At 41.9% G+C, this 19644-nt stretch overlaps 1 protein-coding gene across 6 annotated transcripts in view; it reads right to left on the minus strand.

Annotated features, from left to right (window-relative positions):
- RBFOX1 (RNA binding protein, fox-1 homolog (C. elegans) 1) overlaps nt 1-19644 on the minus strand; it is a 465218-nt gene that overhangs the window by 105496 nt on the left and 340078 nt on the right. For all 6 annotated transcript variants that reach the window (XM_006895224.1, XM_006895222.1, XM_006895227.1 and 3 more), the window contains one exon: nt 17701-17754. In XM_006895224.1, the coding sequence (XP_006895286.1) occupies nt 17701-17754 (54 nt within the window). The remainder of the gene's footprint in view (nt 1-17700; nt 17755-19644) is intronic.

Here is a 19644-nt window from a genome sequence, read left to right on the forward strand (position 1 = left end):
GTTGTTATATGCCATCGAGTCTCTTGTGACTCATAGCAACCCTATAGCCCTGAATCCTGCTCTATCCTGTGCCAACTTTGCTATCTCCGACACATCTACCCTCATTACCCTAGTCATTGTATCAACCCAACTCATTGATGGTCTCCCTCTCTTTCTCTGTCCCTCTCTAAGGACTGGTCCCTCAAATGTGAAATCATCAATAGTAGGTTGCATTAGCAATAATACTTTGATTAATCTTAGTAAGAGTGACCATTAAGATGCCAGAATTCCCTGGGTGGTGCAAAAGGCTAACATTCAGCTGTTAATCCAAAAGTTGAAAGTTCAAGCCTAATTATAGGCACCTCAGAAGAAAGGCCTGTATCTACTTCAAAAATTCACTGACGGCATACACAAGATCTCACTTACATGAACGTACTAGAATAGTCAGATGAACATAGAGATGTTTATGAGTGGTTCCCAGGAGTGGGAAGAATAGGAGAAGGGTCAATCATCGTTTAATAAGAATAAGGAGCTCTGCTGGCTTAGTGCCTTAAGTGTTGGGTTACTAAGAGGTTGGTGGTTCAAATGCACCAATCACTCCAACAGAGAAATACAAAGCAGTCTTATTCCACCAACAGAGCTGGAATTGTGGCAGTGTGGCTTCATCTTTAGGCAGATGGGCATGTGTGTCTGTTTACAGAGAGGAGAAATTTGTCAATGGATATCGATGATAGTTGCACATGATGAATGATGTAATTGTTGTTGTTATTGTGTGCCATCATGTCAGAACCAACCCATAGCTGGCTGACCTTCCAGTGGGTTTTCAGAGGCAGTAAACTGCACTGGGAGAGAATGCCCAGCCATCTCCCACACTGCAGCTGGTGAATTCGAACCACAAGCCTTTGGGATTGCAGCACAGCTCCTTACCACTAGGCTATCAGGGTCACTAAATTGTACAGATAAAAAAAATCTTGAATTGACAAACGTATTTATCAATAGATCTTTACAGCAATAAAACAAAAAATTCTATGGGGCTCAGTTCTACTTTGACATGCATAGGGTTGCCTGGAACTGACCAGATGGCAACAGGTTTTATTAAGATGTGAGTGGGTTTCAGGTATTGTACCAGGTACACATTGCAAAGACCAACTAATTTCTTCCTTAGACTCCTGTGAATAAATTAAGGCTTGGAAAGAAAAGAAATTTAAGAGTCTAAATGGAAATTTGAGCCTTCTCCCTAAAGCTTATATACTTTCTTAGGAGTAACTAATTTAAGAAAGGTAGCACTTCTTGCTGAAGGAGCCCTGGTGGTTCAACAGTAAAGCACTTGGTTGCTAACCAGAAGACTGACAGCTTGAACCTACCCAGAAGTTCTGAGGATATCAGAACTGGAGATGTGCTTCCAGAAAGACTCTAAAATCCACAATCAGACTCACTTGTGTTAAGTTGATTCTTGCTCGTAGCTGCCCTTCATTGGATTTCTGAGGCTGTAAATATTTATGGGAGGAGACTGCCCATGTTCCTCGCACAGAGAGGTGGACAGACCTGGACTGCCTTTCTGTGAGCAGCCTGATACCCTGTGCACTGTACCAGAACACTGTGCTGCAGGTATACTTTGGCACATGGGGTTCCCAGCAGTCACAATCAGCTGGCTGGCACCTAACAACAATAACTTGGTCCTAAGTGTCTATTCCACATCCTCTCCAACTTCTGAATGCCACTTCAACTCAGCAACTTGTCAGGATTCTGAAGCCACCTTCTGATGAGTAAAATGCCACTCTGAGCTAAAGATGTTGTTGATGCTGTTGCTGTGTGCTGCAGAGTCAGAACCGACTCAAAGCTGAAACTCCAGCAGGCTTTTGGAGGCAGTAACTCACACTGGAGGGGACTGCCCAGCCTTCTCCCAAGAAAAAGCTAGCAGATTTGAACCATGTACCTTTGGGATTGCACCACAGTTTCTTACCACTAGGCCACCAGAACTCCCTTAAAGGTGTTAGTGATAGGGACTATGTTTAACAATCTGGAGGAGGGTTTTTTTAATTCAATCAGGATGCCTCCAGATGATGTATATATTCTATAGAGAAGCATACATCACCTGTAAGATTGGACTAAGATGTGGAGGAAAGTGACTTAGAGAGGAGAAAGAGTGAACTCATAAGGCCCTGACCTACAACTGGTGGTTGGGGGAAGGAGGAGGGGGGGAAAATTCCAAATTCCCCAGAAAACCTGTTGTCTGGTAGGGCCAGATTCCTTGGAAAAACCTAAGGGCAATCCTTCTCTGTCCTATAAGGTTCCTATTAGTTGGCATCAGCCTGAAAACAGGGGGTTAATATATCAGGCTAGATGTCTGATTTCTCTGGAGGATTCAGGAGATGGTTTTGGGCCAGCTTTTCTGCCTGGCAGGGCTACCGTGACTGCTGGGGAAATCACACACTGGCACAATGTTAAATGCCATTCAATCGATTCCCACTATCATGTACAACAGAACGAAGGTTCTGCCCCAGGTTCACAAACATCGCTGGGATTCAGCCCATGGTTGCAGCCATGGTGTAACGCCACCTCACTGAGGGTCTTTCTCTTTTCTTTGGATCTTCTACCGACCAGGCATGATGATGCTCTCCAGAAACTGGTCCATCCTGATAACGCCCAAAGTACATGAGATGAAATCCTGCCATCTTTGCTTCTAAGAGGTTTCTGGTTGTTACTTCTGAGACACAGTTGTTTGTTTGTCCACCAGTTAATGGTATATTCAACAGGCTTCTCCAACAACAGACTTCAAAGCAGTCATTCTTCTTGGTCTTCCTGATTCACCATCCACATTGTCTTTACAACTGAGACATGCCCTTTCCTCTTTGCCACAGACCCCAGCAAACTTATTCCACTTCTTTAACTTAAGCCTGCACCTATAGATATCAGTTTGTAATCTCAGCTTGAAAGGAAAGTTAAGTAAAAACTGTATTGTAGCAGAAATCACTGGAGTTTCAAGTCTCTACAAACAAACTAGGTGGTCTTCCTTAGATGTTCATCTGTCTAAGGACAAGTGCCTCTACGATATTAGTCACTGCTGTTAGTTTTCACTAATTTTATTCCAACTCCTCTGGTGTGTGCAGAATAGAACAGCTCTAAGAGGGCTTCAAGGCTGTCTGACTGTCAGAAGCATGTTGGATGGGATCAAACCTCGAACCTCTCAGCTGGACTGATTAACTTTTCGCCACCCAGGAACCTTGTTAAGACGACATCACCCCAAATCACTTCTATTATCCCTGAGTTGATCCTGACTCCCAGCAGCCACCACGGGGTTTCCAAAATGGTTAAACTTTCTGGAAGGATATCGTCCATCTTTCTCCCCTGGAGCATCTGGTGGATTTAAAATGCTGGTCTTACTTTTAGCATTCCAAACTGCGATGCACTATGCCCTCAGATCCTCACCAGCTATGGAATCAGCACATAGCTGACCCCTCAATGGGTTTTTCAGAAGAGTTAATAACTTAGGAGAAGACTTTCCATCCATCTTCTGCAGGCCAGACAGTATGTTCATTTAATATGATGTTTCTTGGCTCACAGCTATACTCTGTGGCTGTAAAGGGTGTTCTTGGTCTGAGGAAATAAAACTTGGTGGCCCAAACAGGTACAGTATCTTTTGTTCCAGTCCTGTAATAATTTTTTTCTTTTTTGGTTTGCATCTGCATCAGATTCAGGATATGAGAAGCTCAGTCCGGAATAAATGTCTGTTCTCTGTAAGCGCCCATTTGTAGCCACCTGGTGCCACTGGTCTAATAGAATCAACTTGCCAACTATGTGCGGGACCTTCTCTCCTGGAAGGCTGTCCCATAGCCATCTGTTGTGGGAAGGTGCCACCCGACTGATACACAAATCTCATGTACAAATTGGGTCTGATCCTCCACCATTCTGTGCGTAAGCTCATTGTTGTACTCATGGTGTCAATTATTGTGGTCTTCCTCTCCTTCCCTCACCCTCCATCTTTGCAAGATGATAAGAGTTTAAAAGAAATGAGTCCATCTCAAATTTCCTATACTATTAGAAAACTCTATTTGAGGAGGGAAAGGGTATACTTGTAGTATGATATAAGGATTCATTTTGAGATTTTGCTTTCTACCTCAGGCTGGATTGAAGATCTTGACCCTTTCTTTTGGTGCAGCACAAAATATATGTCACCAAGTAGCTCTTCAAGAATAATTAGATATATTTGTTTAAATATGCTTCCCACTCAAAACACACACACACACACACACACACACAGAGAGAGAGAGAGAGAGAGAGAGAGAGAGACTGACTGACTTAAAATTGAAAGCAAAAAAAATATGGAGTATTTCTGCTTGGGGATATTTTTAAAAATAGACAAGAGTGAAAAAAAAAATAGACAAGAGAACTAATATGCAGAAGGCTTCCATCTTTACAATACTAAAAATACATAAAACACTATAGATATACACATAGACTCCTAATCTTTTCCCAAAGGAAATATCAATGATATCAACGCACTCTGGGCTTTACTATTGCACTGGCCTAACTCCAATAATAAGTGTACATCGATTAACCTGTGCATCAGAGTTAAATGCATAACCCATTAACTAATTTAATCTCCCTCTCAAAAAAAAAAAAATCAAACAAAACTCAACCAAAAACAAAAACAAAAAATAACAGCCTTTGGCATTACTCTTTGAATAATCCTTGTTTAGTTTCCATAATGGTATACAGTTTAATGAAAAACTCATTAGAATGTAGCGTAAGGCATAATTAATTCTGGCTGATTCTTTTGGCATAAATAGCTAATGCAGATGCAGAATTCCATTTTCCACTGGCTGTGTTAATTTTTCATAAACCAATATTTCGACTGTAATGGGTTGCAACAGATCCATAGAAGTTTCAGAAAAGCATTAACTGTCGCTGGTGCAGTTAATCTAGGAAGGGTTTTACCATTTGTATGTTGGTTCATCAATGTTGCATTCTTGAATGGGACAACAAGACAGCCTGGTTCTACACTTGGGAAATGAGTATCTGCCTATAATTAACATAAAGGGTATTAAACAATATTTGGCCAATTTGTCTCTATTTGCACAACAGTTTAATTGGCTGAGCTAATGAGAGTGAACTATAAATTCTGAAAAGAACCCTAAAGTGGGAAGTGAAAAATCTTCAGAACTAAAAGGCTTGTAATCGAATTGCAACACAAGTTTAAAACATAAAAGAAAATGAAATCACCTAATATTTGAAATCTCTAGTAATTTATTTTCCTAGGAAAATACCTGGACAAAGCCAAGAAATGAAGTTTTATAAGAGCTTCAGTATTGGGCATTACTGGAGTTCTGCAGGAGTTGACCAGACGCCCAATGTGAGGGGTAAGAGGGTAGCCATTGATACTTTCTTCTTTTCAAGCTTTTACAGGTTAACCTGTGTATTAGTGATAGTTTTCAAGCCAATACTGCTATTTATTGTGTATAAATAGGTGCTAACTTACCATCAATGTGTTTGAAATCTTTCTCTCCTTCCTTTCTCCCTCATTCTGTCCCCTTCCCATTCTCTATTTCTGTCTGTCTCGGAGCCTTCAATGGCTGTCTACACATCGCAGAGTCCAGATTGTTTTGAACATTATTGTAAATTATTTGCAGTTTTTTCTAGACTGTACCTTCTAGGCTTACCAGATCAATATTTCTCAGCCTTTATAAAAGTCTAATTTCACAAAAGAAATTCAGTCAGTTCCTGGTAAGTGTGCATATGTTTTGTTTGTTTCCTCTTCTTCTTCAATGTCTCTTAATTGAGACACTCCTTTGGACTCGACCAAGGTCCTCTTCACTCATCTCTAACTCTTAGTGGTCCTTCAAAGCCCAATTTAAACCACCCTCCTGACTCCTAGGCCACATAAAGGTAAATGTATCGTAGCTGGTTAAGAATATTTTACTATAAACACTGAGTTGACCTACCTATATCTGGAGGAAAGGCTGGGTCTAGGTACTGCTGCCCCAGAGCCGAGCACTCTGCCTGGCACTTTATAGTATCCTTGATGCTATAACTCTGAGTAGAAAAATCAATTAATGGAAATAAGTGTATTTGTTAATTCAGACAGGGACTTTGTACTTTGTCTTGGCTGTTCCTTGATGAACGTCAACAACCTAGAGATCGCCTGCTAAAGTTACCCCATTCATGCAGTTCTGAACTGCTAACACAGAGGAATGCTAAAATACTCCCTTGACCTTCAACCAGTGGCTTTGTGTTTATTAAATCTGGACTCCTTAAGCTTGCAGTCAGTAGAGCAGGCCTGGTAGAACAAATTCAGCTTGCTGCCTGCTTTTTCCTACTGCCTATGAACGAAGGATGCCTTTTATTCATTTCTACATGGTTGGAAACAAAAAACAGGCTATTTCACAACCCATAAAAATTAACTGAAATTTACATTTCACTAGGTTTGAATAAAGTTTTATTAAAGCACAGTTATACTCATCCATTTTCATATAGTCTATGGTGGCTTATGCATCACAACGCCAAACTAAGTAGCTGCAATAGAGATAATACAGTCCCAAAAGCTCAAAGTATTGAGTGTCTGGTCCTTCACGTTGACCCCAGATCTAAGCTTACAAGCCACAGATGTTTTTCTGTTCCATAAATAACTCAAGGAAGATTTATTTTTATTTCCTAGAATCTACTAACAAAAGGACATGGCTTGTTTTACACAAACCTACCCACTTAACCATCATTCTGAAAGAGTGAGAAATCCACTGTTTTGCACATTAACAACTTATATCTGTCAGTGATCGACTTCAAGGCACAAAGTGAGTGAAATGTTGGATTGGTTGCGATGGTTAAAGCTGTGTGTCAACCTGGCTCAGTCATGATTCCTCATGGTTTGGTAGTTATGTAATGATGGAGGTTGGCAGTTACGTCCTGATAGAATTCAGTATTCATAGCGACTCACCATTGGGTTTCCAAAGCTACAAATCTTATTGAGAGGAGACTCCCTTCTTTTGAAGGGACGCTGGTGAGGGAAATGATATAATCATCCTCTATTTTATGATATGATGTGATAATCTTCCATTTTCACATAATGCTGGATTTCTCTGGAATCTAACCATGCAGGTAAATGTGGATTGGGTAGTTTCTCATCCTCACCTTTACCACACTGACGTCATTATAATCATTGCTAGATTGAGTAAATTACCGTATAAATGTGGATTGGGTCCATTATCATCCTCACACCTTCCACACTGCCATCATTATCATCATAAGATGAACCTACTATCTTTGTATTTTTCTTCTTCTCTGGTAGGCTGGAAAGGTTAAACTCAGCAAGTGGGAGTTATTCAGACCTGGATGTCCCCGATAAAGGCCTGTCATCAAGACTGGCTGTTGGCCTGTGAGCAGAAAAAGAACTTTGAGTCTGGAAATACTCTGCCTGCTCAGAGTGTTTTCTTTGTATGCCTGAAGCCTTGAGCCTCTAGTACCAGTTTGTTTAGTTGGATTATACTGTGTGCTTTATGGTCAACAGCCTGTCTGGGCTCTGTAGGGGCTGAGTAGCTTAGGTCAGTCACTCAGGCTTGCATGCCTCAAAGAGTGACCTCTAATACAAAGCATGGACATGAAGATCTAAGCCAGTTTCCCTGGCTGATAATGCCTCACACTCATGGTCAGACATCACTGTGGGAAGATTAAGTGCATCAGAAAAGCTCTCAGAAGGAGCCTTGGTGGCATAGCTAGTAATGTATGGAGCTGCCTAGGGAAAGGTTGCCAGTTCAAATCCACCAGTGTGCTCCAAGGGATAAAGATGGGCAGTCTCCTCCTGTAAAAAGTCACAGCCTTGGAAACCTGATGAAGGGTCACTATGAGTTGGATTGGACTCAGTGGAAGTGGGTTTGCATTAGGTTTGGTGTAGCTTTAATACTCTCCCAAGGTGATGCAAACAGTTAGTCCTGTTCTGATGCTGAGTAAGAGGCAGTGGTTCAAATCTACCCAGAAGCACCTTGGGTGGGAAAGTTCTGGCAATATGCTTTCCCAAAACCAGCCTGTGAAATTTCTATAGCGCACAGTTCTCCCTGAAACACTGAATCCCCATGAGTCAGAATCAACTCAAGGGTAACTACTGATGTTGACAGCAGCCCAGAAATGTCCCCACAAAACCTATTCGAGTGATAATTTGCCTCCTGTGCCAGCTATTCCAACCCCATCTTGTTCCCATTGGCCTGAAGATATGACTTCTCTCAGAGGGCCACATACTCTGCTGCTCTGGAGACAGGAGGGGTGGGGTGTTTCTCCACTATAGAGCATATTTCCATGCATTGAATGCAATCTATCCAGGAAATGCAGTTTGGAGCAAACAATTAATTTCTGATCCTATCTGAAGAATAAAACTATCATGGACTCCCTCAGAAGCAAGCCATCTTCCAAATGAACTCTTGAAACCAGTGCCCTGGGATTACCTTAAATCCTAAACAGAAAATATCCACTTAAGTCTTAAGACTCAACAATAGTTGAACTAGTAAAGAATGTCTGTTTTGAGCACTATGCACTTTCAAGATCTATCTAGAATCAAATTGACAAGAGCAACTCGAAAGATTAGATAGAAAACTCAAAGGGCAATGAATTTATGTTAAGGAAGAAAAGCAATTTAGAAAAAAAGGAGAGGGAACACAATTACACAGCTCAAAGAATGCAATCAATGCTACCGAATTGTACATGGACAAAGGGGTTGGGCTGGTCTACATTCAGCTGTGTCAATTCTCCCCAACAAAAATTGAAATGAATTCTAAAAAGGAACAAGACACTCTGTATTCACTCTGGGAGATGGAGAAGGAGGAAGATAAAAAATGGAGGCCAAAAACGGGCAGAGATGGAACAAAATCTGATAAGGCAGATGAGGGGGTGGAGAGGAGTGAAGCGAAGTGAACTGCAACTAAAAGGGGAAGCCAAGGTAAACAGATGTACAAGATAAACTCGCCCAAGTGGAACATTTCCAGCCATAAATCCTTTGCTTGGGGACTTGCGTCTGGACCAGGCAGTTCCAGTTCACTGAAGTGCACCACGCTGGAGTTGGGCAGATGTGTGAATTATACAAGCACTGGAGAGTCAAAGGTCATCATTGTGCATAGGAGCTGCTCCTTAAAGCAGGTTTAAAGGGATGTTTTCAGTCTCATCCAGGCTAGTCCTCTTGGGCAGCGATGGGGAAATGTTGGAGCCAACAGAGGTCCCTGTGTGCGACTTGCTGCTTCGAGAGTCCTGGGGCAGGGCTGGTGTTGGATGCAATGAGTCCATTCTGACTTAGAGCAACCTTAGAGCAGAAAAAGTCCCTAGTGCTTTCTTGGCTGTGATCTTCAGGGAGGAGCCCTGGTGGTGCAATGATTAAAGTCCTTGGCTGCTTACCTAAAGGTCAGCAGTTTGAACCCAATGACGTCAGTTTGAGGACTAAGGTGTGTCTGATCCAGACCACAGTCTCTCCAATTACTTGCTATGCATCTGAGAGTTGGACAGTAAATAAGGAGGACAGAAAAAGAATTGTTTTTGAGCTGTGGTGCTAGAGAAGAACACTGAACATCCCACGGACGGCCAAGAGAACAAATAGGTATGTACTGGAGAGGGTGCAGCTGGAATATGCTCTTTGGAGGCACGAATGATGAGGCTTTGCCTCACATATTTTGTGCATGTTGCTATTCCTTGGAGAAGGATATGATTCTGGGAAGGGTGGAGGGTTAGCAAAGGAGATAAAGACCCTCAACCAGGTGGACTGACATGGTGACTGCTGCAATGGGCTCTTGTGCATCAGGAAGTGTGAGGATGGGGCAGAATAGAGCAGGGTTCAGATCTGCTGTTCATAGGGTCACTGTGAGTTGTACTCGACTCAACACCTAACAACAGTGGCTCTCTGGGAGAGAGACGTGGCAAACCGTACTAAACATTACAGCCATGGGACCATTCTATTCTGCCCTTTAGGGTCATTATGAATTAGAATTGACTTGATAGGCAGTAGGTTTGGATTTTATTTTTCTTTTAATAACTTTTCTAGACGCCAGGTCTTTCTCCCACAGAGCCATCGGGTGAGTTTGAACTGCTGACCTCTTAGTTAGCAGCCAAGCACTTCACCATTATGCCACTGGATCTCTTCATGTGACGGTGGGTGTCACCCTCTCACGCTGGTAGGGCAGACATCCAATAGGACATCCGGGTCCTCTCCTGCCAGAGCAGAAATCTAAAGTTGTCATAAGTAAAATACGATGAAAACACGCCAGGAGAACAGACTGGCATTGTTTCATGGGCAACCTTTCTCTTCTTTTCAGGTGTGTGGCTGGAGGCCTTTCTCTCAGCTCAAACAGACTCAGTGAAGTGGGAGCAGGGCCAGTAGCTGACAGGCCAGCCTACATCCACCTGCTTCTGATCCAACCCTGAGCTGTGTTTTGGTTCCTAGTAGACAAAGTCCTGTAGCAAACACACACCTTCATGCAGGTAAGCCAAGGTCAAAGATAGCTGCCCTTTTGAGGTAAGCAATCACAGAGTGCTCCATCTCGTGTCTCTGCTTTGAAACACACGCTCGAGATCCCAATCCACTTTGCAGTCACCTCGCCTGGTGACACGTCTTGCACTCAGTGGCTCCGTTCTTCCCAACACAAGCATAATCAGACAAGGTGCACTCAGTGATCTCAGTAATCTTTTCTATTTTTCACTTTCCCTTTACAGAATAGGAAGGTTCTTGCACATTTATTATCCTATTTGATCCCCCATAATCCCCAGATGAGAAGACCTGATCACCCGCCTTTTCAATGTGACTTTGGGGGAATACATTCTCTTCTCATCGTACCTGCCAGCCCCCTTCCCCCCCTCCTCCCCGTCCCTTTCTTTCCATCATAACTAGAATCTTTTCTTTTAAAGGAGATTATCCATTCAGGATCAGCTACCACCCTGACCCCTTTCAAAAAAACACACAGAGGTATGGTGTCTCCGGGTTTTTTGTTCGTCATCCTCCTCAAGCCTTTCGGGTTGATTTACTCCACGTCTCTGGACTTGTGACTTGCTCTGTTTCTTGTCATCAGGACACGACTGTATCTTATATTTGCATCGCATTTGAAGATCCTCGCCTCTTCCTATCGATCGTGTCTCCTGGAGTAATTTAACTCAATTCCAATTTTCTTTTGCATGCGGGTTGCTCATCACCCATGGATGTGAGTTATGTGTGTTCAAGTGGTGCCTCTTATGAATCTTGTTAAGCTTTGCCGCCTTATAGCCCCACTGATGGGATATTTAATCACAGAAATGAGTTGGCAGATATGATGTACCGTTCGGATGGGTCCTGCAGCGTCTCGCTGTACCAGCAATTGAGAAACTAGTGGATTTGCCATTTGTCAGCACTGTGTTGACAACTTCGTATAACCTCTGGTATTTATTTTATTTTTTTTTAAAACCCTTTATTTATGAAGATTAAGGGGGTTCTAAATCAACCATTCTGTTAGCTGGATATCATAATTATCTCTAAAAGCAACCACATTTTTATTTTTTCCTCTTTCATTAGAAGGCAAGAGAACATCTCAGACTGCCTAGGAAGCTATGAGAACTCCCTCAGAGACTTCTTCAGCAGCAAAGCTTGGAGACTTGATTTCTAATTACACCGGATAACTTGAGGCATGAGATGACATGGGGAGAAGCAATTTTAACACATTCTACTTCTCTTAGGGAGCTCTGGTGGCTTACTGGTAAGGAAATGTACTGCCTTACAAAAAGCTCTGCAGTTTGAATCCACCAGCTGCTCCACAGGAGAAAGAAGGGCAATCTCTTCTTGTCAATAAATTGCTCCTGGAAATGTGCGAGAGGGTCAGGTATGGGTTGGTTCTGTCTTGACGATATACAGCAACACTTCTCTGTGGTGCCCTTAACTGTATTAAAACTCTTACATTGAAATAGATACATATTCTTTGAGAACTTCCCAGAGAACACTGTGACTTTTGTATTGACTTATCATTTGTCTTGTGACTACACCTGGAGGATTCTGAAGGTGATTAGATAAAGGATAAATCATCAATGCTGCTTAGTTTTACAGAAAAATTCCCATCATTCTTTGGAGAAGATTTACATCGATGATTAGATAGAGGTTTCTGGAAGCTGGGTTTTGATCTAAATTTAAAAGTTCTACCCAAGAAGAATCTGATGGGAAGGGGGATATGACAAGACAGAATTTCAAATGTGCAATGGAATCCAGATGTTCTGGAGCTTCTGAAGCTGAACAAAAACCCAAAACTACCACTCTAAGATAATCTTTGAACTGCAAACAAAAATGTTTTCCTTGCAAAAGTTTACTGTGAAGCAAACAATAATTTGTCTACAGTGGCTGGATACTGTTCCCTCTCAAAGAATTAGCAGTAATGGATCAAACTGACAACAAACAGCATCATGAAAGGTTAATGAGACACTTAGGAGACAATGACTCGGTATTCATGGTGGAGGAGTACTTTAGGAAAAGTTAATAATGAAAATGGTTACACGCCTTGAGAAAGGTTCAGAAATGTCATTGGATTATACCTGTTGCATTTGTTGAAACAGTGTCTTCATTGCTGTGCGTACCACCGCCCCCCAGGAAAAATCCCTCAAATTTAGAAAAAATAGTAAGTCTGATTAGTAAAAATAGTAATGTCTGATTTGATGAGCATTTAGGGGGAAAAAAAATCACTGGACATGAAAAACCTCACATTAATGACTTGCTAAATGCTTCCCTTGGAAAGTATGAGCGAGGGAGAGTGTACGTCATAATTCATCAAAGCAAATTACTACTGTTCAGCCAGTAATTAAAGGTCCTCATTAAGTGCTGCACCAACTCTCTCCACCTCTCCACCCTGAGTTAGCAATAAAAATGCACTCCGGGCATCAAGAGGTTATATCCCAAAATCAATAGCCTGCCATTTTATAATTAAAAGAGAAAATAAATGTTAGGGGAAAGTCCAGTAAATTAGGAAAATTACCTTTAGGAGAGATTGAAAATATTGATTTTAATTTACAAAATATGTGAACTTTGCATGCCCTGTTCCAAGAGACAATTGGAGGCTGCGCTGTGAGTTCTGCATAAGTTGCAGAAAATCGATAATTTTGCTATGGACAGATGATGGTATTTGTCATTAGCGCAAAGTTTCATCTACAGAAATGACTAATAAGTCCAGCTTTCCATCTGCAGCCCAGTCAGGGCTGGCTGGCTGAAGATCCAAAACAAACTGATGTTAAGGGTTGCACTTCAGCTCCGGGGCAAGCACCACCTTGTACAAGAAATCGAGACTCTACGTTTTCTCATTAGGGGTATTACAAATGAAAAAAGGTTTCGTTATTGATATTTAAATGGGTGACAATAGTAATTATGTCTGGATACAAAAAAGAATTTATTATATCTTGATTTTTTTTTTCAGATACTCATCCTGGAGCTACAAGTACCTGAAACGTTGTATCTAAACTACTTGCTTATTATTGTGTTTTCAAGTATTTCCAAGGAATTAATTATGAACAAGTCTGAATTTGCAACCACATTTTTTAATATTGTGAACTTGCCTGCCTACATATATACACACATAGGTGGAAGGAAAAGGAATCTGGTTATTTCGGATAATCCAGACATAATGAAACCAAATCCGGTGCTCTTCACTTGATTTTTGACTCACCAGGACACTATAGGACAAAGTAATCCCCCATAGGGTTTCCGAGGTGGTATATCTCTATGGAAATAGACTGTCTTCGCTTTCTCCTATGGAGAGACCCACAGGTTCGAAGCACAGACGTTAAGGCCAGCAGCACAATGCTAACCAAATATTTCAGTATGCTTTTAAAGAAGCTTAACGAAAACACAAATGCTCCAATCCCTCAAGAACTACTTATTCTCCCTTGCACGGTCTCTACATCTAAGTTATTAGAGGAGCTGCCAGAAGTAAAGCTTGGCTGTTGGACCTTCGTATGGAGCTCTCTGATAGGGTGGTCTTTAGGCTTCTGTACTGCTAACCCAAAGGCCATGCTTGTCTGGTGGTTCGAATCCACCAGTGGTTCCAAGGGAGAAAGACGGCCGATCTCCTCTGGTGTGATCTACAGCCTCAGAAACTCAATGGAGGGTCAGTTCTGAGTCAGTGCTGACTTGCTAGCAAGGAGTTCAGCGTTGAGGCTTCTTACCTCTTCTCCTGACACGGGCAGGAGACACATCAGAATGTGCGGGTAGTGGCTGTGGGTGAAGGAATTCATAACGACTTCTCTAACACGGCTCTCCTCTCAATGGCCACAGTCAACCTGCATTATTATACTACTCATTTAAAAAAACAAACAAAAAACAAAAACAAAAACACAGGGGAAAAAACCCCATAATCCAGAAAACCAAACATGGCCATTAAGCAGCTTCTGCCTCACAGCAACCCTTGAACCTCCGTTCTCTGGAAGAGCCCAGAGAGCCTCCACGGTTCTGTGTACAGAAGCAGACTGCCTCACTGTTCTCCTACAAAGCAGCAAGTGCCTCAAACCCTAGACCTTATGGCGAGCAGCCCAGTGCTTAGTCTACTGCACTACCAGTGCCCCTGGGAATACCCTAAGTTGGTGGGAAAGAGAACAGGCTCTGGAGAATTATATCCTGATTTCAAATCCTGGCCTGCCTCTTCAAAACCCCAATCAAGCACTGTACCTTGCAGTCCTCCCCAGGCACAGTGATCTCACAGGACAGGGCAGACTTCTCTCACAGGGTCTCCAAGGCTGTAATACTTTAGGGCAGCAAACTGCCACATCTTCGTCCTGTCAACTAACTGAATGCTTCTGTCCCTGAGTCACTAGGGCAGCTTCTTAACCAGCTGTGACATTTCGGGCCAATGGGCCAACTTCTTTGTGCCTTAGTTTCCTCACTGGGAAAATTGCTGGGAGGATCAAATGTGTGGATTTCTGCAAAATGCTTACCACAGCCTCTGGCTCACAGAAAGTAGACAGTAACTATTAACTCTTGTGATAACTAGTCTCTCCCTCCAACAAATAATGTAACTTTGGAGGCTGGGCACCAGGTGGTTATGACTAGCTAATCTGATGTTCTAAAATGCGCAGAAGAATTTTATTTTCTGGTGTATGAAGTTACTCTGAAGAGTCTCCTATTTTAGTCAGAGACAATTCCTTGTTGAAGTAAAGAAAGCATCTTGATTTAACGGCTCACATGGAATTGCACAAAATCATCTTTAACACCTACAGATGTGCACGTAGATTTGAAAATACAAGTAAAGGGGCTAACTGCTGTTATGGTTAAAGGGATTAAAGGCGACCACTGACTTTGTCATCACAATCAGAAAAAAACCCCCACTCTTCCTCTTTGCTGCAATGTATACATCTGTGTCCTCCATCCCCACAGATGACTTCTGGATGAGGACCCGAGCATTTTGGGGAGGCGACATGTCGAGGGTGGAGAATGGCATCTCGTGGCCACCAGGGTGGCTGGTGAGCACGTCCAGGGCTACTGCCCTCTTTCTAGTGCAGTCGGAGGACTTCTTTGCTTTGCAGCACTGGACAAGATTAGACTCAAGCAAATTCTGCAGAGTTCTCTATCAGACCAGAACAGACTATGTAGCTCTGCACCCCAGGAATTACCTCCCCCCTGCCATGTAGACATAAAATAGGTCTGATGCCACAGTGATAAAGCACTCAGCTTCTAACTGTCAGATCCATCAGCTGACCTGCTGGAGAGAAAGATGTGGCATCTGGCTTTGTGGCAGATTTGGAAATCCTATGGGGAGTTCTAGGGAGCTGCACTGCAGTCCCGAAGGCACGCGGTTTGAAACCACCAGTTGCTCCATGGAAGAACGATGGGCAGTCTCCTCCTGGGTGATTAACTGCCTCTGAAAATCTGCTGGAGGGTCAGCTATGGGTCAGTTCTCATTTGACCGCATACAACAAAAACAACAATGTGGGCCGTTCCACTCTGTCCTGAATGGTCTCTAGGAGTCAGACTCAACCTGATGGCAATGTTTTCTTTTTGTTTTTGTACAAATGTTGAACCTGGCATTTACTAAGAGGTAAAGAGTATTTCATCTTGTGAAATACAGAAATCATCTTGATTTAATAGCTCACTTAGACTGACACAGAATGAGCTATTCATTGTTTCCCCCTCTCCTCCTGCAAAAATAAAAAAGTCATATATAGATATATATCTTTTCCCTTACCAAGTATTTATACAGTGCTGAATATGCACCAAAACTTTTCTATTAACCCACTTGTAATGTGCAGCTAGTGAGCTAATTACTATTTTCCTGGCCATTTAAAAGATGACTGAACAGAGACACAGAGAGGTTAAGCAACCTTGGAAAAGTCACACAGCTGGGTAAGCGGGGAAGCCAGCATTCTAACTTAGGTTGGTAAGGGTAGGGGGAGGTTTATGCCCCTAACACTGCTAGCTGTCCTCTCCAGAGTGGAGTTCTATGATCCAAGAATGGAAAGGTCACTAGCTAAGTCTGCCTGACCTCACAAATGTCAACACAGCTTCTCCCTAAGTTAAAGGGTATCTGGATTTGAACTCAAGCTGATGGTAAACACACAAAGGAAGAACCATGGCACACACTGCCTGCCTAACATTTGAAACTAAGCTCTCTTATCTGCTAAACATCCTGATACTGACCCAGATTTCTCAGACTTTTCTTTTCCATCCAGTTAACTCAGTGGGCTAGAACAGCTGTCTTAGTTCCTGGGTTCCTGTCTCAGGTCCCCACTTAATAGCAGGGGAAAGAAATCCCAGGATGAAAAAGAGAAGGCAATCTTCAAAGGATCATTAAGTGAATGGACCTAGATCAAGTGGTCATTCATTTCTGCTTATTTAAAAGCAAGAGCCACGTCAAGGGAAGATCCCCCCCCCCCTTATCTGTGTGTTAGAATCCTGGAGAGGTAAATGCAGCCTATTGGTGGGCAAGGAGACAACTGGAAGGAAGAATGGTTCTGCTGAGCCAGTCAGACACGAGCTCGCAGCATCCGATATTCTCTTCATCTCCTGACCTCCAGTTCCTGGGACACGTGTCTGGAAAAGTTTTCACCTTGCCATCTGACCTGTGCACTATGGGATTCGTCAGCCCTCACAACCCTATGGGCCACTAGGTTGATCGTTCCTAAATTGTGATGATTAAGTTCTCTAGGAGAGTAGGTTTTCCCAACTGAGGGGAAGCTGAAGGGGCAGGAAGAGATGGGATGGGAGCAGACACACACCTTGGAGGGCAAAGAAGTGAGGTGGAATCACCAAGGGAAACCCATCAGTGAAGAGAGAAAGACAACATTGTTTTTAACCGCAGTTTGCTAAAGAGTCTTCCTCTTGGTAATTCCAACCTACGGCCATCTTTTTGGAATAATGAAGCCAACTCTCTGGATTTGCCAAAAAAAGAAATAAACAAACAACCCCCAGATGGAAATGAATGACCAAAAGACACAGTCAAGCAGACTGAAATAAAATGGGGTAGACAGCTCGACATTTGTTCAATATGCCATTGAACAAAGCTGGAATGCTTTCTTAAGGCAAAATCAATGGGAAATATCCACAGGGGCAGTGCTTCCGTGTCTGCCCACTCGATAACTTTCAGGATTTCCCTTTGTTGTCTGAAAAGGTTTTTAACACTCTTGGTTTTGCCCAAATAAACCATTCTGGACTTGTCAGGCCCGGGATTCACTCTGTTTGGAGTATCTGATGAGACCCCCTGTCTATGGGCAGGCAAAGCACATGTAGAAAGGCCAAGAAGATGTCGTGCACAGCAAACTCTTTACCTGCATAGAATTCGGGACTGTAGACGGCACCCACAACTGGATTCAATTTCCAGCCTTAAAAAAAATATACAAAAATGTTATCATCACATTTGATTCAACAACTGAGATCATTGCAAATTAACGGCCTATCAAATGGCTTGGCATATTTTTATTTTATTTTTTTTATTTTAAAATTTAGAGGAAACAAGAGTTTGGATACGTCTCATCTTTTTAACAACTATACATAGGAAATCATGGGGTTGGCTGTTCAGGACTCTCCTTGATTTTTCTTCTAATCCAATTTACAGAATCTCCTGGCCAACAATAGACGAATGTTTTTAAATTGTGGTATTAATTAATTTTATCAAATATCATTATTATCTAGATCCATTCTGACAACTTTTTTGTTCTCTTGCAAATATCATTTCTAGATAACCCATCACATGATCCTTCGTCCTGAGTTCACAAAAATGTGAAAGGTCACAAGTACAGAGATCTTTACAGGAACACCTTCCCACAATTATCCCATCATCCTTAATTATGATTTGAGATTATTTAAAATTCAATTCCAAAAGTAATTCTTTTTAATCCCAAAGCAAATAACATTTTATCTCTTAGAGATTTAGGGTGGAACATTCAGGGGCAGAAAAATCCTTAATGCATGTTAACAAAGGTAACGTTCAAATAACCTGTACCTAAGATGAACAGGATTATCTCATTTTTTAGCCCTTCTGGATAGAAAGTTTCCTGTGAAATGAATGTTGGCCCTTCAGAAATGCATATTTAAGTAACAGAACATACAAGGATACTTGAAAAGCAGGATCCTGCCCACATTACATCCATCAGGCATTACTGAGGTGATAAGTTTGGAAAACTGAGGATTTTATGATCATTTCTTATTCCAGTGAGATCTTTATGGAAATATTCCTTATAGAATTCCTAAGTAACCCAGGAGGTGAAAAGCCTTTGTCATACAGGTAAGCACCGGCAAGTTTTTAACTAATATCTGCTCCTGAGAGGTGGCCAACGGTGAAAGTGTGAGTGTGAGGGACAGTATTTCTGGCAGCAACTCTCTGGGCTCTTCTCAGAAGGCAGAGCTGCAATACCCTAAGATGCTAAGCTCTCTGTAAGAACAGCTGAACAATGCTCATAATCAGCTGCTACTAATCCACCGAAGAAAACAGACACAATATCTCAATTGACTGGCCATTAGATTGAGTTATCCAAGAACTTTCCAGAACTTTCTAGAACTTCGACAAAAAAACTTTGTTTTTAAAAACCTTTCAGTTTGAACTTGAACAAGCTAACCCGTTTATAGCTCTACAGGTGACCTTAGAATATGCTTTCTTAAATTATCCATGGGTCATTTGAAGAGACTTTTAAAGGCAAACTATATGTTATACTTAAATTTAAACTAATTAAACCATAAGATCTATTGTCCCAGCGGTTGCTAAAATTTAAATTCTGACAAATGTCTCTCTTATATTGGCCATACCTTGTCTGATATGAATTTTATGCTAATATCAAAATTACCCTGGATACTTAAAGATATGTTTCCTGAACTTGGACAATGACTTCAATTTGACCTCCTGAAATTTCAATGCTTTCTTAAAAAGGAACTATCCAACATAATAATGAATGCATATAATTCAAGGTACTTGAAGTCTAAGAGAAGAGTTGAATTTAAAGCTGCAAGGTTATCTGAAATACTTAATCACTCTTGTCTTTTTTAGGCTTCCTTACAGAAAACTAGTTTGAGACAGAAATCTGTATAGAGCCACATTAAAGAGATCATCAGTGAGCTCTGGTGGCTTAAAGGTAAAGAGCTGTGTTGCCAAACTCCCGGCATGTGGTTCAAATCCACCAATGGCGCTTTCTCAAAAAGTTGCAAATAGAGATACCATTTGACCCAGCAATTCCACTACTGGGAATACACCCTGAAGAGACCATAGCTGACATCCAAGC

Source organism: Elephantulus edwardii, unplaced genomic scaffold (assembly GCF_000299155.1).
Source record: "Elephantulus edwardii isolate Elephantulus edwardi_28Jun2011 unplaced genomic scaffold, EleEdw1.0 scaffold00162, whole genome shotgun sequence".
NCBI classification, from domain to species: Eukaryota; Metazoa; Chordata; class Mammalia; order Macroscelidea; family Macroscelididae; genus Elephantulus; species Elephantulus edwardii.